This window comes from Podarcis erhardii (genome assembly GCF_964252035.2).
Source record: "Podarcis erhardii genome assembly, chromosome: 7".
Lineage (NCBI taxonomy): Eukaryota > Metazoa > Chordata > Lepidosauria > Squamata > Lacertidae > Podarcis > Podarcis erhardii.
Window position 1 is genome coordinate 24505504 of NC_138511.1, and position 25484 is coordinate 24530987.

The following is a 25484-nucleotide window of genomic DNA, read 5'->3' on the forward strand; positions in this document are numbered from 1 at the left end:
TCTTGCAGGATTCTGACATGGGACTGTAGCCAACACTAGTCCTACTCAGAGCAGACCCATTAAAAAATCAATAGGTGTGTCTAACTTCGGCCCATTAATTTCAAAGGATCTACTCTGAGTATAACTTAGCTGGATACAACCCTTGGTTGTTGTCATTTTGTCATTTTTATTTTATTTTATTTTTGTTGAACAGAAAGGCAGGACATACGTATTTTCAATAAATCAAATAATTATAATTTCCTTTCTTTGCATGAGACCCAGTAAGTGGCAGTAGCCCCTGTTAGGATTGCCCCAGACATAATCTCTCAAAATGTCCCTAATCCTATGTCCCTAAACCCATCCATCCATCCATCCATCCATCCATCCATCCATCCATCCATCCCATTTCTATTCCACCTTTCCTCCAAGGAGCTCAATGTGACATGCATACTCCTTCTCCACCCCATTTTATTCTTCACAACAACCCTATGAGATGGATTAGGTGGAGAGCGAGTGCCTGGCCCAAGGGTCACCCAGTGACCTTCATGGCCAAGTGGGGATTAGAACCCTGGTCTCCCAGATCCTAGACCAGTGCTCTAACCACTACACCATATTGGCTTTCACTGCTTGAAGCTTTCCCCAAGTCCCATTTCTGAGGCTTCAGGTTTGAGGGAGCCCTCAGCAAAAACATTATCTGGTGTACGAAGCGACACACAGAGATTGGATGATCATCTGCCAGGGATTCTTTAGCTGTGGTCCCTCCTTTGCCAGGGGTTGAACCAGATGGCCCTTAGGGTCCCTTCCAGTTCTGCAATTTTATGATTCTCCAGTTCAAGCCCAGTTGGAACCATCCCACTGTAGGGAGGTTTAGATTCTTCTCTGTCTACTTCGGCTGTCCAGCAAATCGAGGAGCAAGGGAAGCCTGCAATTGTCCCTCTGCTCATTTGGCTTAGATTTACCCCTGAAACAATACCCGTGCATACCTTCCCTTCTTTTAAGGGGAGAACAAGGAGACCATCCTAAATGGAGATGGACCTTTGGAGGTGGACCATAGCTCCATGCTGGAGGATCTGCCTTGCACGCAGAAGGTCCCAAGTTCAATCTCTGGTGTCTCCAGGTTGGGCTGCGATTGCCCTGAAAAGCTGGACAGCTGCTGCCTGTCAGTGTAGGCAATGCTGAACTAATGGACCAATGGTCTGAGCCACCTTGCTCTGCTCCTATTTAAAACCACTCTTTATATAGGACCATGAAGACTAGAATATTACTTTAGAGGGGTGACCACAGCTCCGTGGGGAGAGCATCTCCTCTGCATGCAGAGAGACCCAGATTCAATTGCTGGTAGGGCAAGGGATGTCTCCTGTCTGAGCCACTACCAGTCATGGTAGACAATGCTGGGCTAGGTGGACCATGCTCTGAGTCGGTACCAGGCAGCTTCCCATGTTCCTATGTCCTATGCCCTGTGTTAATTGGAAGCGGGAGGGAGAGAGGGAAGGGAGTGACATTTAGACACCAAATGTCTTGGGCCGGCTCCATCATCTTTTCGGCTTGTCTGTGTGTCATCTCCCCTCCGTAGGCACAGCCTCTGTGATTAAGTCTGCAGTTCCCCTGCTGTTTTTAATAGGCCTGTAGACCCGACCAGCTGATGAGAACTAAACTACACAGCTTGATCCCGAATATTTTCACTGGAATCTCCTAATACACTATATTAATCATTACTGTCAAACCATTCGGGAGCCAAATATGTCCACCCAGAAGGGCAGGAGGGGGTTGGGGCTGCAAGCACGGGGGGAGAGAGAGATTGGCTGGCTCCGTATTAAAACCAGACTCAGGATGGCCCCATGTGCCTGTCTTTGTAAGGCTCTAGCATTCTGGGCCTTTGCACAAGCAAAATGGACATCAGCATGGAATAGCCTGCTGGCTTTCCTATCTCAGTGCATTGCAAGCAATTCATATGTTTTGATGACTTGAATAGGGAATAGAAAGCAACGAGAGATATTTATTAGTCCAGCATGTTTCAGCTTCTACTGGTCCTTTGTCAGGGAAATCTTTTTTAAAAAAAGTTGTTAAAATAACCATGTTATTTACTTCATTAAAAATATACACTGCTTGATTGGTTAGGTTTTTTAAAACAACAACAACAACAAATTGGTTTACAAAGAGAATTAAAGAATAAAATCATTGGTTAAATACAGCTATTTAAAACATTCCAAAAAATAAAATAAAATTGGCAATAAACTGAAATCGGATTGAAGCACATATTGGCATTCTAGGTATCTGAGTCATTCTTTTTGCCTAAACAAAATTGTTTTGAGCAGGTGCCTGGAAGAGTACAGTGAAAAGTTCCTGCCTGGTTTCAATAGGCAGCGAGTTCCACAGTGCAGGCGCTTCCACATGAAGAGATTGATTTCTTACAAATGCCAAATGAATATTATGTAGCCCCTGTAATAGTGCCCCTTCCACACAGAACTGAATAGTGTATTATATACAGTGGTACCTCAGGTTACATATGCTTCAGGTTACATACACTTCAGGTTACAGACTCCGCTAACCCAGAAATAGTGCTTCAGGTTAAGAACTTTGCTTCAGGATGAGAACAGAAATCGTGTGGTGGCAGCAGCAGGAGGCCCCATTAGCTAAAGTAGTGCTTCAGGTTAAGAACAGTTTCAGGTTAAGAACGGACCTCCGGAACGAATTAAGTACTTAACCTGAGGTACCACCGTACATGATTTCTCAATAAACAATATGTATAACCATCATAACGGAATTTTAAAAGGACAGAAATTAATATCCCACATTTAAAAAGAAAACGTTTTAGGAAGTGCAATATACATCTTTGAAGTTAAAGTATTCCAATGGAGCAGTGAAAGTTGTGAGTATTATATATTTATACCAAGTTTTATGAGAACAGTACACATGCTTGCGTGCAGAATGCCATTTTTTTTGCAGTACCTTATCACCAATAAACGTAAATAAATGAAATTATCTGGGACTAAGTCTCATTGAGCTCAGTAGGATTTATGTCTGAGTAGACATGGAGGCTCACGCAGGAGGTCTGCAATTCCAAATGCATTTACCTAGGAGTAACCTCTCTTGTACTCAAGGGGCTGTGCAAGTAGGAAGTCACCTTACAGCAGACCAGCCAACAGGTGGTGTAAAGGACCCTTTTCTGCCTGGGGTGGCGTCCATTATATAAGCAGAAAGGCCAGTAGGTGGGCTTGTGCAGCAAAGTTGGACATTGCAAGTAGAAGAATAAAGTTAGGTATGTTTTGCCTCCCCCACCATGGTGTCCTGGGTTGGTGTGTGTGTGTGTGTGTGTGTGTGAAACCTTGGGTGTTGCTCATGCAAAGATGCTTAGGAAATGCACGGTAACTCCTTTAGGAATACTCAGAGAGCTTTCAGAAGTGTCCCACCTGAACACCAACAGATAGCACAGAGAGATAGGTTGTGTGAGGTTCTCCTTCCCCACTGCTCCCGGAAGGGACACCCTCGCCTGTTGCAACCTGGCAAAGTAAATTCAGCATACATGGAGAGCTCGGTCGTGTTGGGAAGCCATGGATCTGGGAGTCTCCTTGCTTCTCCAGCACCCCTGTGAGTGCTGAAGCCAGCCTGCTCATTTGTAAATATTATATTAATATGATTTTTCCTTTCCTCGGAGACCGGTCTACCTTTATTGGAGTGCTTTCTTCATGTGCATCTGCTTTAGGGCAACGTGTTTCCATAACTATATGATTAGCTATGTGTCCTGCTTATAATAATAGTGCGCGCGCACACATGCACACACGCGATACTCTAGATGGTGTTGTAGTGTTATGTTATATCAAAACCATGTGTAGCAAATCCTTATTTGCAGCAACTTCTGAGTTTGAGTTTCAGCTCCTGCTCCACTTATCAACACTGATTCTCAGAAACCTTGCTGGTTTATTTCCTCTTTCACCTTCATGCCAACTTTTATTTTCACTCCCTTCTACTCCCAGCATCCCCCCCCCTTCCTGGCAGCCTCTTTCTCCTCCCAAAACATGGTCCCAAAACATCTGGATGGGGGGAAGGCCGTTCTAGGCTTCCTTATTTCCCCCTCCCCCATCAAATTTTCCATTTTTCGGAGGAAACAGGCTGTGGTTCAGGGCAGAGCCCAGGTTCCAGGTTCATTTTCCAATGACATATCCAGGTAGGGCTGGGAATGTCCCCAGCTTGAAACCATGGAGAGCCACTGCAGATGGATGTAGACAGCACTGAGCTGGCTGGACTGGTTCTGGTTCTGCCTAAGTCAGCTTCCTATGAGCCTAAACAATCCTGCTTTCTTCATGAAGAGGGCAGAGCAACGTTGCATCGGCATGCGGCATGGAAACTGGTGGTCCTTCCACCCAAGCCATTGCCACTGCCATTGACTCAGACCTTCTCAAAAGCAGTGTGGCAAAATGAGAATGGAGAAGTGGGCCCTTCCGAGCCCTGCATTTCTGAATGGGCTAAATCCTAAATTCATAGGAACCCAGAAAGTTGCCTTATACTGAGTCAGTCCATCTAGCTTGGAATTGTCTACTCTGAATGGCAATAACTCTCTGGGGTTTCAGACAACAGCTTTTTCCAGATTCCAAGGAATGAACCTGGAACCTTCAGGACAGATATTCTACCAATGAGCTGCAGTCCTTCCCCTGTCCTGCAGTCCTTGAAAATAGGCTTGCAAATGGAAAAAGATATGAAAAGATTAACATTTCTTGCACTGTTCTGCATACTTTCTGTTTTGGTTGCAGACTGTGTTTCTCCCCCTGCTCATGAATGGCTACTTAAAGAGAATGTTGACAAATTAATAAAGGTTAGCCCATTAACCGCTGTCTTGGCAGGCCGTTTTGCAGAGTTTAAGAATCCCGGTTTTTCCAACTAAGTGCCGCTGCCAGTTGAATGAAGCGAGCACGTCTAATTAGAAATGTTAGCGATTCAGTGGGCAACAAGGAGGCTGCCCCATAATTGCATTGAGAACACAGCAATGAAAATATTTTCGTCAGTTTTGAGTGCATGGTCCAATTTATCATGTTCCTGTCCGCTTTCATCTCCAAGCGAGTATAATAACGAGGACCACATGTGGGAATTTTGCCTCTGCCTTCAGCAACGATGTTGCTAATCTATTACGCTATAGAGATAACTTTGTTTTGTACCTACGGTGGTTGCCAACTGCCATGGGCCCCTTGGCTCCACCAGTTGGAGGAGGTTGGGAGTTGGGCACCCAGGGATGTAGGCCCACCCCTTGTGACTGACTACGCTAGGGAGGAGGAAGTAGATCATCTGCTTTCTCTCCTGGCCTTCCTGTGGAGTGCAGAGCCCCATCAGAGAGTGAGAAGGACATCCACCAGCCAGAAAGAGGGACCACAAGAGGTGGTGGTGCTGGAGCTGGAGACAAAGGGACAAGGCACAGGCTTGCTGCCAAGAACCAGGCACCACCTTGGCACATGGGATCAGACGCACCCACCCAGATGGAGCGCATGTGTGCACAACCCAAGAGAGATGGGATCTTGTGAATGAGCTCACGCCACCTCATCTTTAAAAGCTTGGCAAGCAGGGCATGCCCATTGTTGGGGCATCTTCCTACCTTCTGTTCAGTTATGAACCATTTGCCTTGCTCATGGACCTTGAAATGTTGGCTTCTGGTCCTTGCACTTTTAGCCTAAAAAATATCTCTTCCATACTTTCAAATAAGAGCTTCTGTTGTCGTGTTCAGAGAAGGGAGACAGAAACCAACTCTACAGAGGAACTTCGGAAGCTGTCCTTTACAGAGTCAGGCTGTTGGTCTGTCTAACTTAGTATTGTCTGCTCAGACTGGCAGTGTCTCTTTGGGCTTTCAGACACAAGTCTTTTCCCCAGCCCTCCTAGACATGGTGGAGATTGTTCCCGGGACCTTCTGCCCTGCCTCTGAGGGCGCAGTGTGAAAGTGGTACCCACAATGGTTTCTTCAGTTTGCAAATGGGCCCACCTGAGGGTGAAACATTGGTGACCCCTGACATAAATTAATGGTGCAAAAATGAGGGGAAAGTAGAGTGGAGTTTATCAAGTGTGGGATTGCACTCTCTGTGTGTGCATATCTTATTCCCCATTCAACACCACTGTCTGGTCACATCCTTAGACGTGCATTGACAGCCGCTGTTGCCATTATTCTTGAACTTCTACACAGAAGCCCTCAGTTCTCTGTTTTCCATCCACCCCGGAGGTGTTCCTGCCTTTTTCCAAAGTGGAACATCTTCAGAAAGTCCTAAAATGATACCAGATGTGCCGTTGATGTTCCCATTAGGGTCAAAGAAAAAAGGGGGGGGAGCAAAGTACTGTCCGCTTGGGATTTTCCATATGCTCATTTTCTCCCAGTCAAAGAAGAAGAAGAGGAAAGGCGGGGGACCTTTTTCTGTTTGACTTAGTGAAGACACGGCTCCAACAATCCCGACACTGTCTTGTCACACAGTGTTGCCATTCAGGAGCACAGATAGCCTTTCATGATGTGAGATAGCTGCGTGGGACAATCAGGCAAGACATTGTGTTGTACAATCTCGTTTTGTAGTCAGCAAGTAGGCAGCACGGGTTGGGGATTTTTACCCTCCAAAGACATCGGGTTGACCTTACAGAAAGAAGCTCTGTGGAGAAAAAAAACAAAAACAAAAGCCAGCCGTGCACCACTCTGGCTTTTTCGCTTTGCGTTGGATCTCCTGCTTTATTTTCAATGTATTTCATAATTCTTCTCTCCTCAACTTCGGAAGGCATTCTTATTATTAATGCCCTGCCTTTTCCCTACACCAGGACTCAAGGCACCTTACATAAATTAAAGCAATAAAAATAAAATACCGAAAAGCTAAAAACATGCAAAAGATGATAACTGAAGGCAAATCTGCAGATTATAAAGCTAGAAAAATGCCACAATTAAAATCTAACAACAGTTACACACAAATGCCTTTATCTTTTCAAGGAGAGATGGCATCAGAAGATGACTTGATTCCTTAATGATAGGCCATTATTTATTACTTCAGGTACCCCGAAGGACAATGCGACACCTCTTAAGTCCCTAAACCACATGCACAAAACCATACAGACACACACACATACCTTTTAGCAAACAGTTTCAAACAATTATCGCCCGCCCCACAGATTGAAATCTAACTTTTTCATTAATGGACCTTCTAGTGTCAAACTTATAAAGCACATGGCGTAACCTCTCCTGCCCTCCCCGCTGCTTCGCAACGTCCATTAACGATCTTTGGTGCTCTGTAAGTTTATGCTACACGCCCCAAGCCTCCGGCTTTAGAGACAAAATGAAAGCCCAGTAAATGGCAAAAAAAACACACACACACCAAAAAACCCCTCACACCACCCCAACAACAGTTCTTTGCTGCCCCGGCAATTACATTTGCTTCATCTTCGAAAGCCAGATGGGCGACATTATAGAAACCAGACCCTTGCCACAGTTTTAATTATCAGGGCCCTGACAGAAATGAGTGAAATTTTGAATGACCAGCCATGGAGCAGACCGAAATGCTTTACACATGGATTTTTTCCTCCATAAAACTTTATAGCTTCTTAAAGAAACACTATTCATATATTTTACGAGGCCTAATCATTGACTAATGCCTCGATGGCTGCACCTGTGGCCCACGGTCCCAGGGATATCCCTGCGCCGTTGCCAACAACTCATGCTGTTGACCGACCCTGACAGGCAGCACACGTACCGGAGGAGAGGCCGGCCTGGTTCCAGTTACCTAGCAACCATTCTAATAAGGCAGAGGCAGGGAGATTTATGGGTATTTATCTGCTGACGCATAGATTTGGTATGAAGCAGGTTCAATTTCTTCTTGAAAAGAAAAGCCATTTGCCATATTTCTTAAGGCAGGAAGAACAGAAAGGTTTCGACATTGGTGCATTTAGGGGGTTTTTTGTTTGCAGGGGAACGGGAGTAAGGTAAAGGTAAAAAAAGGTAAAGGACCCCTGGATGGTTAAGTCAAAGGCGACTATGGAGTTGCAGTGCTCATCTTGCTTTCAGGCCGTCCACAGACAGCTTTCCGGGTCAAGTGGCCAGCATGACTAAACCGCTTCTGGTGCAATGGAACACCGTGATGGAAACCCGAGTGCGTGGAAATGCTGTTTACCTTCCTGCTGCAGTGGTACCTGTTGATTTAATTGCACTAGTGTGCTTTCGAACTGCTAGGTTGGCAGCAGCTGAGACAGAACTCACCGCAACATGGGCATTTGAAATGCCAACCTTCTGATCAACAAGTCCAAGAGGCTCAGTGATTTAGACCACAGCACCACCCGCATCCCTGGAATGGGAGTAGGAGGACACGGTAGAAATATATGAAATTATGTGTGGTGTGTGGAACATGGACAGAGAGCATGCTCTCCAACATTTCACAGATGAAAATAGGGACGTCCTATTCAATAATAATAATAATAATAATAATAATAATAATAATAATAATATTTATACTTCACCCATCTAAATGGGTTGCCCCAGCCACTCAGGGTAGCTTCCAACATACATAAAAACATAATAAAATATTAAACATTTTTTTTAAAAAAACTTCCCTATACAGGGCTGCCTTCAGATGTCTTCTAAAGGTTGTATAGTTATTTACCTCCTTGGCTCAGAAGTCGCATAACTCCATACCCTCCAACAGTTCTCCAATGAAAATAGGGACATCCTAAGAAAAAGCTGGACATTCTGGGATCAAATCAGAAACTGGGACATCTTTTATAAATCCAGGACTGCCCCTAGAAAATAGAGACACTTGGAAGGTCTGAGAGAGAAGTTTCCCCCCCTCTCTCACAATACTAGAATCGGGGGGCATACAATGGAGCTGAAGACTGGGAGATTTAGAATGGAGAAAAAGAAATATTTCTGCACCCAACACATAGGTAAATTATGGAATTCACTCCACACACACACCCGGAAGGTTGTGATGGTCACCAGCTTGGATAGGTTTTAAGAGAGGATTTGACAAATTCATGGAGGATAAGGCTATCAATGGCTACTTGTAATTGATGATTATATCCTTTCTCCTGTATCGGAAGGACCAGTTGCTGGGAACTACATGAGAGGAGAGAGCGGTTGCCCTTATGTCCTTTTTACAGGCTTCCCATAGTCATCTGGTTGGCTACTGGTTGGCTGCTAGTCTAGGCAGGACTGCCTTGGGGTTCTGAGACTGGTGGAGTGACTCTCCATGCTTGGGAGAAAACTGGGGGAAAATACTGAGTTGCTTTTGCTTCCCTACAGCAAAATGACTCAAGTTCCTGCTTGGGGGAAGCATCTGAAGAACTTCCAGGGAAGCCAAGTGTCTCAATAAGATTTCTCAGGTCTCCAAATTTTGCAATGCAGTTCTCCAAAGACTGCATACAAAACATGTGTACAGTACTATTGTATCTTACATGGGCATTCTGTTCCAAGGGTTCCATGTATACATGAAAATTGTGGGTACCCAAACCCTCAGAGGCACCTTCACGGCTAGTGGGTGAGGGGGAGAGAGAGAGAGAGAGAATCCCACATACTCCCAGTGCTTAAGTAGCAAGTAGGCCTTGCCCAGCAAGCAGGGCAAAAAGCTTACATGTTGTTTGCACACTGGGTAACCCAAGGAGACCTCTCTGCCTTGAGCTTGGGGTAAGGCCTGCTCAGCACTCTGGCTCTGAGATGCTCACGTGAGATCTCACAGGGCTCTGGGACGCTCGTGTGAGTGGACTCAGTGCACAAAGAGCTTTTAAGCTGTCAGCCTGGCTTGGGTTTAGCGCGCACAGATTCAACCAGCCCGCCTTCAACTGTGTGTGGTTGAAACCGTGCAAGTTAACTGCACATAACATGCGCTTGTACTGTATATTAGGAGAAAGTGAGCCTAAAAAATGGGCACGTCCGTGGAAATCACATGCGAAAATGCTTTCCTTTGGGGGAAGAGGAGTGCTTGCAAGAACGGGTATGTTCGGCATAGAAAAACATGTAGCTTAGGAGAAATGTGCACTTAAATTGATGATCAATTTTGATTAGGACTTCAAAAGAAAAACCTGATGCACAGAAGCGCAGAACTAAAGTTAGGACTGGGACAATGAGAAACTGAAACTAATACATTTGTACGTCTCTAAGAGGAAGGCAGGGCTAGAATTCTCATCCCAGAATATATATACAGTGGTACCTCGGGTTATGAACTTAATTCATTCTGGAGGTCTGTTCTTAACCCGAAACCGTTCTTAACCTGAGGCGTGCTTTCGGTAATGGGGCCTCCCCCTGCCACCGTGCTGCCAGCACGTGATTTCCATTCCCATCCTGGGGAAAAGTTCTCAACCAGAGGTAGTGCTTCTGGGTTAGCAGAGTTTGTAACCTGAAGTGTTTGTAACCCGAGGTACCACTGTATATATTTGACACTTAATGGCCACACCTGCAGTGTGCCAACCTGAAAGGTGAAAGGGAGTTTTGCTGGGAGGGGAACTGTTGATTATACCATTTGCTCCTCCTGTGGGTTACCCAAGTAGTTTGAAAAGTGGAAGAGACGAGTGGTTACACCCCAGTTCTGTCCGTCTGACACCATCCTTCGGTTTAAGCACATTCCTCACCCCCTACCAACTGCCCTTTGCTGGTCTCCCTCATGTGTGTGTGTGGGTTTTTTTAAAAGGTACAAAGTGTCCTTTTACTGAGCTGATCAATTCAGAAAGGGGCTAGTACTAAGCCGAGAATATTTGGATAAACTTGTCAGCCCTTGAAGACAAGAAAAGGTCTTTTGTCCGTAAAATTTGGGGGGGGGGGCTGGGGAGGAGAGAGAGAGAGAGACCCATTACCGTACTGTAGGATCAGTTGAGTGTATCCAATAAAAACTTAGCTTGGCATAGGGTTAAAAATAAAATAAGAAGGTGATTGGGATGTCTTACGGGTCTTAAGTATGTTTGATTTATTTATTGGAACGTAAGCCTGACATCCTATTGCACGCTCAGATTCAGCAAAGGCCTTCTTAAGACGACTGTCCATTGACAATGGGGACTTTGTATGAAGTTGAGAGGAGAGTTCGTAAGGCAGGGGACAAGCGACCCAATGGGCAAAGGAAGGGAAACCCAGAAGGCGAATTTATTTTGCCTGGATTTAGCAGCACTTTATGGGGTTTATTATTAGTGTTGTGAAGGACCACCAAGGACTTCCCCACTGTCGTCGTCCCCACAGTATGGTTGCCTCCTGCATGCTTGCAGGATTAGCGCCCAGTCACAGCAGTGTTTGCTGGGTGGTGGGAATGTCTGCAGCTAGACAAGACACAGGGCAAGACCCTGGCAGTCCTTCTCAATAAGAGAGCCAGTGCGGTGTAGCGGTTAGGGTGCTGGACTTTGACCTGGGAGACCAGGGTTCAAATCCCCACTCAGCCATGAAGCTCGCTGAGTGACCTTGGACCAGTCAGTGGCATAGTAGGGGGGGATGCTGGGGGTCTGTGGCCTTGGGTGCATGTTTTTGAGGGGGCACGCAGCAAGACGCCCTGGCGACAGGCTCCCTCATTGGAGCCTGGCTCCAGTGAACAAGGGAGTTATGGAGACAGCTTCCTTGCGTGACGGCCCAACACCGCTAGCCGGCTGCAGCTCCACTCCTGGGTCAAGTCTGACCCGGGGGCATAGAGAAGAAGGAGAAAAATGAGGACCAAGGAGAACCCAAAATTGACATATTCATCCATTTGTAGCTGGAGCTGATGGAAGCTGGCACCCAACAATATCTGGAGGGCCACAGGTTTTCCACCTTGTGGTGCAAATAGTACTCAGAAGCTTTCTTTCTTTGCACCTTCTGAAAAAAGCAGAAGATGTGTTTGCTGGCAGGAAAAAAAAGAGGAGGCGTTGGCAATAATCTTGCAAAATAACAATAATCATTAAAGGTGATGAGGACATGGCTTCTTCCCACAATTGTAGCACTCTTTTTGCCTTGCCGAACATAATTTCCTGCTTTACTAAAACCCCACTCTCCTTGTTGCTCTCAGTAGCTGCTCTGGGAGCGCGCAGTTTATGCCTCTCCCTCTGCTGGCAATTTCAAAACACAGAACTCTCTGCTTCAAACGTGTAAAATTGTGGTCAGCTCTGTGGTTCGCTCTGCAACCCTTTGCCCTGTGAACTCCTGCAGTTTAATGGTAGCACATTTAAAAAGTGAAAACCCACACCGGATCTCAGACCAATGTTTTCTCATTTCAACTGCCGGAGCACTTGTGAGGTTTGCTGACATGGGACTATAAACCGGCAAGGAGGACCCGGCAAGCTTTTTTGGGTGGGTGGAGAGGGCCACCGCTTTGTGCCGCTGCTCAAATCCACACCCATTTCCAGGGCTGGCCTTAGATCAAAGGGTGCCACCCCCCCCCCCAGGTGAGCAATGTCATCAGTGGTGCTTCATGTACAGACACCCTATGCCTCCATTTTATTCAGCTGTTGGATACTTAAATTTTGTTCCTGTATTTATGGATTGCTTTCCTTTATTCTGATGCACATGATTTAGTCCTATAAGAACAGGCAATACATTTGACGTGGAACATCAGCAAGCAGGCCTTGAGTGCAACTGTGCTCTCCCTACTTGGCTCAGTTGGTCAGAATGTGGTGCTGACAATGCCAAGGTTGCAGGTTCGACCCCTGTATGGGAGAGCTGCACATTCCTGCATTGCGGGGGGGTGGGGTGGACTAGACCCTACAATTCTGTTCTTCTACTTATTCCTGGTGACTGGTATCCGTAGGGCCCCCCCAAAGTGGGACAGATAACAGAAAGTACTTTTTCATGCAAAGCACACTTCAGCTATGAAACTTGCTCCTACAAAAGGCAATGATGGCCACTGACTTGAATGGCGATTAGACAAATTAATGGAGGGAAAGGCTGTTGATGGCTACTAGCTACAGTGGTACCTCGGGTTACAAACACTTCAGGTTACAGACTTCAATAACCCAGAAGTAGTACCTTGCAGTGGCATAGCGTGGGTTGTCAGCACCCGGGGCAAGGCAAGTAATTTGCACCCCCTAACCTGTGGATTTGCGCCCCCTAACCCATGGATTTGCGCCCCCTAACCCTAACCCCCAGATGTTGCGGCCGGTGTGGCCGGGCCCCCCCCGTACCCCCCACGCTACGCCACTGGTACCTTGGGTTAAGAACTTTACCTCAGATGATGAGAACCCTCCGAACTTGAAGCATGGGAAGTCCTATTAAAAAAAATTATAATTTGGCAGAATATTTGGATTATTTGATATGTATATATATAATTTGGAATATTTCATGTGATTGGATTGGACTGTTAAAGTAAAAATTTAATAAAAAGATTTTTTTAAAAAGAACTTTACCTCAGGATGAGAACAGAAAGCTAAAGTGGTACCTCAGGTTAAGGAAGGTTTCAGGTTAAGAGTGGACCTCCGGAACGAATTAAGTACGTAACCAGAGGTACCACTATACCACCAGAGGTACACTTTGTTGTCCCTCCATGATCAGAGGCAGCAATGCTTCTCAATGCCAGTTGCTGGAAACCAGAGGAGGGGGAGGTATTTTTGTGCTCAAATCCTGCTTCCAGGCTCCCCAAATGTATATGGTTGGCCACCGTGAGAACAGGATGTTGGAGTAAATGGGCCATTGGCCTGATCCAGCAGGCTCTTCTTATGTTCTCAACACAGCCATTGTAGCGAGGAGCTATTGATAGGCTTACCATCCATCAGTTTGCCCCATCCTCTTTTAAAGCAACCCAAGGCTTTGAACTAAGAATGTAAGAAGGGCCCTGCATCATCTAATGAACCAAGGCTCCATCTAATCCTGACTCCCTCAGTGGTGAACCTTTGGGAAGCCCAAATGCAGGGCATGAAGGAAACAGCCCCTCATGGAAGGTCCCATTTCACTGTCATGGTTGAAGAACCTATCCCACCACAACGCCCCCTTTCCCCTTAAAAGTCACTGGTTGTATCCAGGTCCTACTCAAAGTAGACCCACTGAAGTTAATGGACATACGTGAGCCATGCCCATTAATTTGAATCTATTTATTTCTTTATTACATTTACACCCTGCCAAATTCTGTGTGCCTGTGGGTTGCCAAATTCTGTGCGACTGCCATAAAACTTAGGGAACAAGTTGTACTACCAAAATGATTAAGGTTTTAAATGATAATTTTAGGTTATATTTTAGTGATCAAGATTTAATATATTTTTTTAACTGCCGCTATATCTGAATTGTCTCTGTTATACCCAATTGCAATACAATGTATTCCTTTTGTGTTTTATGATTTTCCTGATATTGTAAGTGACCTGGAACTGATCTGTGACCGTAATAATAAAATTCTATTCTATTCATTTACATCCCGCCTTTCCTCCAGGGAGCTTAAGGGGGCATACCTAGTTCTTCTCCTGCTCCTCATTTTATCCTCACAACAACCCCTGTGAGGTAAATTATGCTGAGAGGCAGTGACTGGCCAGGGCCCAGTGGCGTAGCGTGGGTTGTCAGCACCCGGGGCAAGGCAAGTAATTTGCGCCCCCTAACCCGCACGCCTGGCACCCCCCCTCCACAGTGGGCGGCGACCCGGCGGCTCGGATCGGATTCGCACAGCCAGCACAGCAGTGAGAGAGAATGAGTGAGCCAGGTAGGGGCAGAGAGCTGTGAGTGCGAGCGCGCCCCACCCAGATGTTGCGTCCGGTGCAGCCGGCCCCCCTGCACCCCCCATGCTACGCCACTGCCAGGGCCACCCCATGAGCTTTAAGTCCTGGTCTGCTAGGTCCTAGGGATTTGAATCCTGGTCTCCTAGGTCCTCATATATCACACTGGGTCTTCTGCAAGTAGGACTAGCATTGGCTACAACCCTATGTAAACCAAAGGCCATCTCTACGTCCCATGCCAGTGAATTCCATGCCTCAGTCCCATAAGATAACTGAACATGAGAAAGCAGAAATGGCCAGCCTAAGGAATGATGCAGAAGAGTGAGGCGATCAAAACAACATGCCTGGAGGGGGGGCTGGGGGGTGAGGTGGACAGAGTTGAGCCCAGACGAAAGTGATGAGTGAAGAAATGCAGAGACAGCCAGCAAAGCATTGCATTGTCACCTCTTGTCAAGGGGTAGAATCCTTTCCCTCCCCCAGCTCCATGCAGATAGCTGCCTTCCCTTTCATCACCTCCTCAGTTTCCCTATCTGCATCCACACAGGAGGATTTGATAATACAGAAATAACCCAAGCGGAAGATGTGTTGTTGTTTTCTGAAAACACCGTGGTTTGTATCAAGGTAGACTCAGAGTAGACCCATTGGGTTGCACCCAATATCAACCCTACTGAAATGAACGAACGTGATGAACTAGGGCCTGTCCGTTTCTACAAATAAACTCTGTGTAAGACTTAAGTAAAGGTAAAGGGACCCCTGACCATTAGATCCAGTCTTGGCAGACTCTGGGGTTGCGGCGCTCATCTTGCTTTATTGGCCGAGGGAGCCAGCATACAGTTTCCGGGTCATGTGGCCAGCATGACTAAGCTGCTTCTGGCGAACCAGAGCAGTGCACGGAAACACCGTTTACCTTCCCGCCGGAGTAGTACCTATTTATCTACTTGCACTTTGACTTGCTTTTGAACTGCTAGGTTGGCAGGAGCAGGGACCAAGCAATGGGAGCTCACGGGGATTCGAACCGCCGACCTTCTGATTGGCAAGTCCTAGGCTCTGTGGTTTAACCCACAGCGCCACCCGCATCCCTTGGGTAAGACTTAGCCATCTTCAAATATTTGAAGGGCTGTCACACAGAAGATGGAGCAAGCTTGCTTTCTGCTGCTCTGGCGGGTAGAGCCCAAGCTGATGGGTTCCCATTGCAAGGAAGGCGATTCTGACTAAACGTTAGGAAGAACTTTCTGACAGTAAAAGCTCTTCGAAAGTGGGAAGGACTCCTTCGGCAGGTGGTCGCCTCTCCTTCATTGGAGGCTTTTAAACAGAAGTGGGGTGACCATCTTGTCTGAGATTCTTCTGGACACTCCCGTCCCCTGCTCCTCCCCCTTTCCCATTCACTAGCTTTGCGGGTTTGGGAGATCCTTATCTGCAAAAGCGGAGATGTCATTTTCTGCTTGCCAAAGGTCCAAATCATTCTTGCAAGGTACGCAAATCATTGTCGCACGCACTGGGTTTTTCCACATCCGGCTAATTGCACATTGTATTCATCATCCATAAAAAAACCCAGACATCTCTCAAAGCAGGAGGCTTTGAAGGTTAACACGTCCACACCTTGAACGGAGCCCAGAACATCCCAGTAACTTAGTCCAAGTTAGTACTGTTAAGCCTGATCCACTTCTTAAAGCAGCGAAAAGTTTTGAAGACCCAACACTTAAAAAATCTTTTATTTCCTTAGGAAGGAGGTCCCTGGCATTTTGTAGTAGTTGTGTTTATTTACAAATTTACAGGTGGGGTGTGGAGCAACAGGCTGCCTTTTGGAGTACTTAAGTTGTGTGCCTACACAATAAATACTCCAAAAAGCATAGTTGCTGCTATGTCAGGTCTCTAGGGCAATGGCTGGTACCCTAAAATGCAGTCAGAGCTCAATGTTTAGTTCTCTGTGTTACTCACCCCCCCCCCTTAAAACTGCAACAAGCCTGGATCATCTTTATCCCCCCCCAAAAAAAACCCCAATACGGTCATACCTCGGGTTACAGATGGCTGCATTTTTTCAGGTTGCGTACTGCCGAACCCCATAAGTACCGGAATGGGTTACTTCTGGGTTTTGGCGGTCTCGCGTGCACAGAAGTGCTCAATTGCGCTTTGCGCATGTGCAGAAGCGCCGAATCACAACCCGTGCGTGTGCAGATGTGCCACTGCAGGTTGTGGATGCTGCGGGTTATGGACGTGCATCTCGCACAGATCACGTTCGCAACCCAAGCATCCACTGTAGAAGCAATTGGCTATCTATTTAACACCCCATGCAATACATCACCTGTGTTTGTCTAACAAAGGGATCCAGGCCAGACTTGGGTGGGTCCCAATTTCAAACAGTCCTGCTCCTGCGCAACCTCCCAGGTTTACAACAGTGATGCCCTAACCACCATGCACCATGCACCAATAGCCTGGGAGTCATGTCCTATCCCAGCTGCAGTTCCTTAACCCTACTCACAACTCTGAACCACATTGCAGTAATCACACTGGGGAAGTACCCAAGCTATTGAGAACACTCACTTGCCTCTGCAAAAAAGAAAGAAAGAAGAGTGTGTGTGTGAAAAATCTTTGCTACCTGTCTTCAGATACTCTCACATAACTTGCTAGCTTTCCTGTGTGAAGAAAGTAGAGGCTCTTTGAGAAGAGAAAGAGAGAGAAACAGAAAACAACCGTGAATTTTTAAAAGGTCACCACCATCATTTTCTTTCCCACACTTGCACATTTGTATCTTCTAAGTATCTGTGAGCATGTCTGTCATCAGGGCTTCTGTTAATCACAACTGGGCTTCTGTTTTTAGGCTTCAGCTGAGATAACTTGCCTTTGCCCAGTCTTCTGCAACCTGGTGCCCTCCAAATGTTGCTGGACTCCATCTCCCACAATCCCAGGTGATTGGCTCTATCAACATGGGCCAGTGGAATTTAATAGTATCTGGAGGGCACCAGGTTGGGGAAGGTTGCTTAGACTGACATTGAAGCATGCTGCCTTTTAATCAACCCCATTCTCTCTTTCAATGTACTTCTCCACCCCCATCGTTCAGCCCGGACACTGAGATCCAGCACCGAGGGCCTTCTGGTGGTTCTCTCATTGCGAAAAGTGAGGTTACAGGGAACCAGACAGAGGGCCTTCTTGGTAGTGGCACCCGCCTTGTGGAACACCCTCCCTTCAGATGTGAAGGAAATAAGCAGCTATCTTATCTTTAAAATACATCTGAAGGCAGCCCTGTTTAGGGAAGTTTTTAATATTTAATGCTGTATTGTTTTTAACACTCGATTGGGAGCCGCCCAGAGTGGCTAGGGAAACTCGGCAGATGGGCGGGGTATAAATAATAAATTATTATTATTAAAAGGGGGGAGGAATCTGGATCCATCTCTGCCTAGAAGTCACACACTTTGACCTGACCTCAAACCCAAATGTGTAGTGACTGATTGCAATTGTAGCTAGGTTAAAGGCACTCTGTGCACGCCCAGAAATACTTTGTTCAAGGGGCTGGTTTTCATAAGCAACCCACCTACCGGCTTATTCATTTTTTTCCACATAAGCCCTTCTGTGTGCAGGATTTCAGGGTGAAACTCGGGCATAAATTGCTTGGTTCGGGGATGCAGCCCACAGTATAGGAACATGTAGTCAGTCCATCTGGCTCAGTATTGTCTACCCTGGTTGGCAGCAGCTCTCCAGGATTTCAGGGAGAGAGGCCTCTCTGAGCCCTACCTGGAGATGCCAGGGATTGAACTCTGGAGCCATTACATTCAAGGCAGATGCTCTACCATGGAGCTATGGCCTTTGGTATGGTTATGGCAGCATGGCTCCCTTGCCAGAGGAATCAAAATTGTGGATGTCACCGTAGGCAGGAACTATGCACTTTCTCAGTTTGCACAAAGGAAGCAAGGCCAAGAGAGGTTGTGAGTTCCAAGACGCAACTGATTTTTCCAGACCAATTTGACCTGGCCAATAAATTTTGGGCTGCTTTTCTCCCTCCCACCCTGCTTATGTCTTTACTTAAGTACTTATAGCAGGGGTAGAGAGCCTCCAGCTCTGGGGCCCAATGCAGCCCTCAACCCCCTCCATTTGGCCCTCAGAACTCTCCCCAGTCCACAGCCCTCACTAGCACTGCTTCAGATTCTCCTTGAGCATTTGAATGTGTCCCTGAACTCTTGATAATGCCCCATGCTTACATGGATGGAGAATAGAGAGGGGATCCATGTGTGGGTATGTGTACAAAGCAAACTGCTGCACAAAGGTAAATTTTTGCCACGGTTGTTCTTCCCACTTCTGACCTTGGTGCCATGTGGCCCTCTGGAGATTGCTTTGAAAGGAATGCGGCCCTCCAGCTGAAAAGCTGTTCCCAACCCCTGGCTTAAAGGTAAAGGTAAAGGGACCCCTGACCATTAGGTCCAGTCGTGGTTGACTCTGGGGTTGTGGCGCTCATCTCGCTTTATTGGCCGAGGGAGCCGGTGTACAGCTTCCAGGTCACGTGGCCAGCATGACTAAGCCGCTTCTGGCGAACCAGAGCAGCACACAGAAATGCTGTTTACCTTCCTGCCGGAGCGGTACCTATTTATCTACTTGCACTTTGACGTGCTACCGAACCCCTGGTTTATGGTCTTCCAATTTGGTTGTTTAACACTGCTTTCTCTTTCAGATTGGCGATGACCTGGGCACTGAGAAATTCTGCGTCGATGCCAACCAGACAGGAAACGGGAACTGGCTGAAGTACATCCGGGTGGCCTGCTCCAGCGAAGAACAAAACCTAGCCGTGTGTCCTGTGAATGACCAGGTATGATCTGGATCCATGGAATCCACTTCTCTTCCCCATGTCATCTTGTGTCTCTGCTGCTGTGATGAACCTTTGGGGGCCAATTGGGCAGTGAGAGTGGAGTTAAGTGTATCACAGGAGAAAGTTCTGATGATTTATCATTTGAATTGATAAATGGTTGCATTTAAAAAGAAAAACCAGAACGCCACAACAAAGTACCCCAAGTTTAACACGTAACAATATTCTCCAAGATCTGATGATTGGTTACCACGCCAGATTCAAGGCGGGACCACTTGAGTGCATTGGCCTGAGGAACTGGCACTTTTAGAAGTGGTTCCATGCTGGCGAGTAATCAAACTTTCCTTGTTATCTTGGGATGTAATAATTAATGATGCCAACTTGTAGCTGTTGTAAGGGTTGCGAACACATTGTGCATTAGGGGAATAGGGTTCCCAGGCCTCCAGGTCTTACCTGACAATAATTCATAATGATAATTTTATACCCTGCCCACATGGCTGGGTTGCCCCAGCAACTCTGGGCAGCTAACAGCATGTATAAAACATATAGTGAAACATCAGACATTAAAAACTTCCCTAAACAGGGCTGCCTTCGGATGTCTTCTCAAAGTTATGTAGTTCTTTATCTCCTTGACATCTGATGGGAGGGCGTTCCACAGGGAGGGTGCCACTACCAAGAAGGCCTTCTGCCTGGTTCCCTGTAATTTTGCTTCTCGCAGTGAGGGAACCACCAGAAGGCCCTCAGAGGAGAACCTCAGTGTCTGGGCTGAGTGATGGGGGTGGAGATACTTCTTCAAGTATACTGGGCCAAGGCCATTTAGGGCTTTAAAGGTCAGCACCAACACTTTGAATTGTGCTTGTCACCATTTCAACAGTACAGTCATTTGCCAAAGGGAAGAAGAGGCGAGCAATCTATTTCATCTCTGTGGGTCTCCAGCAAGGGCAGAATCCTGTAGCGTACTTTGGCGACAAAAAAAAATCAAACAGAGGAACTTAGCTACTGTCTTAGTGAGCTCCTGGTCTCTCCCCTGTAATAAGAAGCATATAACCTCTGTCTCTGCTTTCCATATTGGAATACATAGATGGTCTAGAAATTGTTGGCGGAGATCATCATACATTTTACATTTAAGGGCCATGTGAGCTAGAGTTTCCACCAGGTGGGCATCCCATGGGCAAATCCTTAGAAGGATTAGAATTGAACCTAGCCAGCGAAAAACAGGCGAGACAGTTTGTGGGCAGGTAGGGTCTCAGCCGGCGTACCAGATGGAGCTGTTAGACAGGTACTTTGGTTGCCCTCCTCTGCTCCTCTCTTCCAATTAACCTCCATCTCCAGGACCTGCCCCCATGACATCACCAAGGGCCATTCCTAGGTCTCAGGTTTGGGCCCTGGAATTTCAGGGCCTAGGATGCTCCTGATCTGGCAACCCTAGAGAGGAACGGGAGCCTCCTGACAACTCTCAGCACCCTTAACAAACTATAGTTCCTAGGATTCTTTAGGGAAAGCCATGACTGTCAAAGTAGTATCACAGTCCTTTAGATGTGCAGTGCAAATGGCACCTAGACCATCCAAGCACAAAGGCTGCGCTAGTTAATCGTTGATTTCAAATGATGATCCTGAGTGAAATGCAGAGATAAGACTTCCACCTATCAAATTAAAATCCTGGCCCTTTCACCCTGGATATCTGCTTACTGCCATTCTTGAGAATTGAGCATGGTAAACTACTTACCTCTTGATTTCGGCTTGCAAGGCAAAATACCTGCCATCACACTGTATGGTTTTTAAAGAAGCTTGTGGTGTGTTTTGGATGGGGGCAAGCCTCACTTCTCTCTCCCAGACTGGGGCAAATGGCAGGTCCAACTTTCTGGATCATTTGACTCAGTGGTTTTTCATTCCTGTAGAGCGCCTACGGAGGGAGGGCGGCAAAAAAGGCAGGGCAACCTTCCTGCAACCTGTTGATACTCTGCTCTTTCTAGAACACACAGTCTTCTTGGATAATGGGCAGGGGAGCAGCTCAAATGGTATAGAGAGCCAGTGTGGTGTAGTGGTTAAGAACGGTAGACTCATAATCTGGTGAACCGGGTTCGCTTCCCTGCTCCTCCACATGCAGCTGCTGGGTGACCTTGGGCTAGTCACACTTCTCTGAAGTCTCTCAGCCTCACTCACCTCACAGAGTGTTTGTTGTGGAGGAGGAAGGGAAAAGGAGATTGTTAGCTGCTTTGAGACTCCTTCAGGTAGCGATAAAGTGGGATATCAAATCCAAACTCTTCTTCTTCTCTTCTGTAACAGCTCCTTCCACGTGTTTTCTCTCTGGCTGGAAACAAGAGCTAATGGGAGCCAAAGCGGCTTGCAGTGTGAGGACCCATGCCGCTGTAGACTCTGGGGGGACAGGTTTGGCAGGTTTCTTGGAGTGCCGCAAAAACCAAAAGCGCCTTTTGAGTAGTGGCAATGGTGGTACTTTGGCTCATTTCAGATGTAACAGCAAAATGCTAAGTCATAAAAAAAACCAACCCTGATCGGTGCTTGAGCTTCAGCAGTCAAAGTCATAACAGAAGTCACTGCTGCTGTGGATGTTTGAAACTGCAGTTTTAGTTTCAGAGCGTTAAATAGCTTTTAGTTTGACTGAAGCCTGAGCTGTCCATCTCCCCCACCCCTATATCTTATTAAGCTGTTTACGCTTCAGGGTTTTTTCTGGTTTTGTTTCCAGCACTTGGAAAAACATAGCTATTGTCAATATATGCATGTGTATATATTATATAGATACGCAGTTTCTGATATCGAGTGTTTTTCAAATGTATGTTGAAAACCGAAAGCTAGCATTCTTGAATCAGCAGGAAGCACTTCCACTATGACCAGCGCTGAGTTGTTTTGTGACATGACCAGGTTTTTTGGGGGGGAGGGGCGGGATGATTAAAATATGATTTCAGGGTTTTATTATTTATTTATTTATTGTAGCTGAAATGAGGCTCCCAAAGTGAGCATTCAGATAGAAATTCTGTTCAATATCATCAGCTTGTTTGTATGGTCAGCTAGCAAAGGTAGGAAAATAAAGAGCACTTTTTAAAAGGTACAACCCTAGAGTGGGGTGAGTGGCTTTCTTAATTTTGAAACATAAGTGACATGCTGGCAAGAGAGGAAATTCATTGATTCTAGAGGAGGAGGAGGAGGATATGTTAGGTGTGTTATTTAGCTGAAACCCATTTCAACAAAACAATTTCTGTATTTCTTCTTCCTTTCCTCTTCCCCCTGCAAAAAAATGAAATGAAATGACGTCACAATGTTCTTAACCACTTGGTTCCAAAAGGTATTTCTCTGCCTAAACTACTTAATTCTTTTTGGAAATCGTTTTGGAAGTGAACTGACAGCGAGGCTCTTGTCGTTTCCTCTCCTCAGATCTCTTCAGTTTCAGAACTTTGGGAGGGCTGCTGTATCAATGAATACTGGGGGAGAAATAACCTCTGAATACTTCATATATGTGTCTGCCTATCTAATCCAGCCTTCCCTAGCCTGGTGCCCTCAAGAATCCATCCAGGCGTTTGGGACTACAAATCCCATCATCCCCAGCTAGTGCAGCCAGCTGGGTACAGGATCCCAGCCTGGACCAATAACATTTGCATAGAACATCATTCAGTGTCTATATTTACCTAAACCCAGAAGCCAAAACTCTATGGGGCTGTAGTGGATAGTGGAAGCTGTGGCGTTGCTTGGGTGGTGTAGTGGTTAGAGTGTTGGACTAGGACCTGGGAGACAAGGGTTCAAATCCCCACTCAGCCATATAGCTCCTTGTCACCAAGCTCCTTGAAAAAGTAGGGCTAGAAATAAAATAACTTAATCAATTAATATGGGATGTTTGTATCTGCCCATTACAGTGCAATCTTAGCTATGTCTACTCAGAATCAAGGATGGAGGGGGGGGCAGGAGTGCCAGGTTGAGCCCACGGCTGTGCATGCTGCATGGCCCTGGCACCAAAATTTGTGGGTGCCCGGCCCCTTCATGGGGAATTTTGTGGGCACCTAGGGCCCAAGGGAGTTGGCACCTGTGTGGGGGGAGATTCACTTTGCATTTAAAGGGGAACCTACCTAATTCATGCGTTCTGATACAATACACGAACCAAAACACAGCCATTTGCTGTTATCTGAATTTTGCAGTGCAGTTCTCTAGCCAAGTAAAGTGTCCGAAAATGGATACATTAGGGCAAAGTGTCCAGAAAAATGCATATGTTGCTGAAAATAGCATGCAAGACTACAGTATATTCGGACAATTGCATGGGAAATGTGTATCTTAGGAGAAGTGCACACTAACTTTCTGATCATTTTTCATGAGGATCGAGAGTGAGAGAGAGAGAGAATTCACAAACTTGGTGTGGGAATGTGGAGAAGGGAACTTCCGGGGAATTCTGGTTCCCCAGAATTATGTCTGGTCTCTGGCAATCTGTTGTTTCTATTGATGCATTTTGACAACATCCACCACCCCCTTCAGACAATTTCACTGAGGTAGCTTATATTAGCAAAATTATAATTTTTAAAAATGCAACAAAATGGTTAAAACAAACCTAATAGATAAAAGCAGCATAGATTAAAAGCCTAGTAATTAAATAATAATAATAATTGCCTGGAGCCAAAATGACTTAAAAGGTGGTACCAGGCAGGCTTTCCTATGAAAATTATTTGGGGTGCCACTACAAAACATGTCCTCTTTTTGTCACTGCACTGCAGATAACAGTCACAAGAAGAAAGGCCCTGTTGTCTGCTTCTTAGTCCAGGCTTATTCCACTACGAGCTGTAACTATTCTTTTTCTTCATTTTCTTACTCATTTCCCTTACCTGCCTAACTTCAGCAAAGTTACTATAGCCTTTGTCTTTGGATCATAACTCTAGGACCAGCTCTTATACCCAAAATCTGGTTCAGAACTATATTTGTGCAAAGGGTCTTTTAATTCACATCTACATTTTGAGTTGTAAGAGTATCACACGCAATATATGCACACATCTAAACTCAAGATTAAAGTACCTTCAAAATAATATTTCCAAATAGTTCAGCAAATTTACAAACATATTCCCAGTAACCAAACGGTACTTACATTTATTACTTCTCCTTCACAAAGCATTTCAGATTATTGGCATTTGCAAGAGAACATTCTGATCAAATTGCCTATTCCGCTAAACTACTGAAAGATTTTCATGAAGCAAACAATACCTGTCTTTATTCATTATGATTAGCAATGTATTTGAGAGTACTGATATTATGCATTAATAATATCTGCATTTATCACCTTCCCAAGTGAATACAGTTTCACCATAAACACATCATTCAACGTTCTCTTTAACTAATCTTTCATAGTTTCATCTCTTGCTATTATCATATGCACAATGGATTTTCTGGCAACCTCTCAACTGTAAAATATTTTACGTAGCCAAACATGGCTCAAAAGACAAACAAACCACCTAGCCAAACAGACACCATTTTGGGGAGATATATGCATGAGATATTATGTTACATTTCTAAGCATTCTGATAAATCCCTTTGCTCGCTTCTAGAATTTCTGAATCTCCATTCATCCCCACCAAATAGTGATATCACCCACCCACAGTCTCGTCCATCTCCAAAATGTGTATCTCAAATGCCGTAAAGGGGAGGTTCAGAACTAATTAGTGGATACTGCATACTTACTTGGCAGTGAATGGTTTTTGAAACCTGACTATGTCTGGCAAGTTGTTCTGCATCAGGTAAGACAAGGTACTCCTCTGTTACATGTTGTATTGCCCCCCCCGCCCCCATTCACCCTTGAATTTTCTTTAAGTTGCTGCATCTGAGAGCTTTGTTATATATTTCCAATAGTCACTGGTAGGCATTATTCAGCAAAGATGCATATTTCCCATGTGCTTTTGAGACATTTCATTCATTCATATTTCTACACTTTAATCATTTCTGGTCCAGTTCTTAGAATGGTTGTGTGTTTCTTATATTGACTCTAGCTAAAATAATTACGCTCTGGGGTTTTAAAAGGCTTTTTATCAGTTTCAACTGCAAACTCGGGAAATCAGACGACCTGAGGTTGTTCTGGCATTCTGACCCCCCAGTTTTTTGCTAAATGCGTTTACCTATATTTCTGTACTTTTCTTCTTTCAGATCTTGGGGTGAG

General features: G+C 45.7%; 1 protein-coding gene across 5 annotated transcripts in view; it reads left to right on the forward strand.

Moving 5' to 3' along the window:
* PRDM16 (PR/SET domain 16) overlaps positions 1-25484 on the forward strand; it is a 447195-nt gene that overhangs the window by 369303 nt on the left and 52408 nt on the right. For all 5 annotated transcript variants that reach the window (XM_081870802.1, XM_081870803.1, XM_081870805.1 and 2 more), the window contains exon 4: positions 19214-19348. In XM_081870802.1, coding sequence (XP_081726928.1) covers positions 19214-19348 — 135 coding nt within the window. The remainder of the gene's footprint in view (positions 1-19213; positions 19349-25484) is intronic.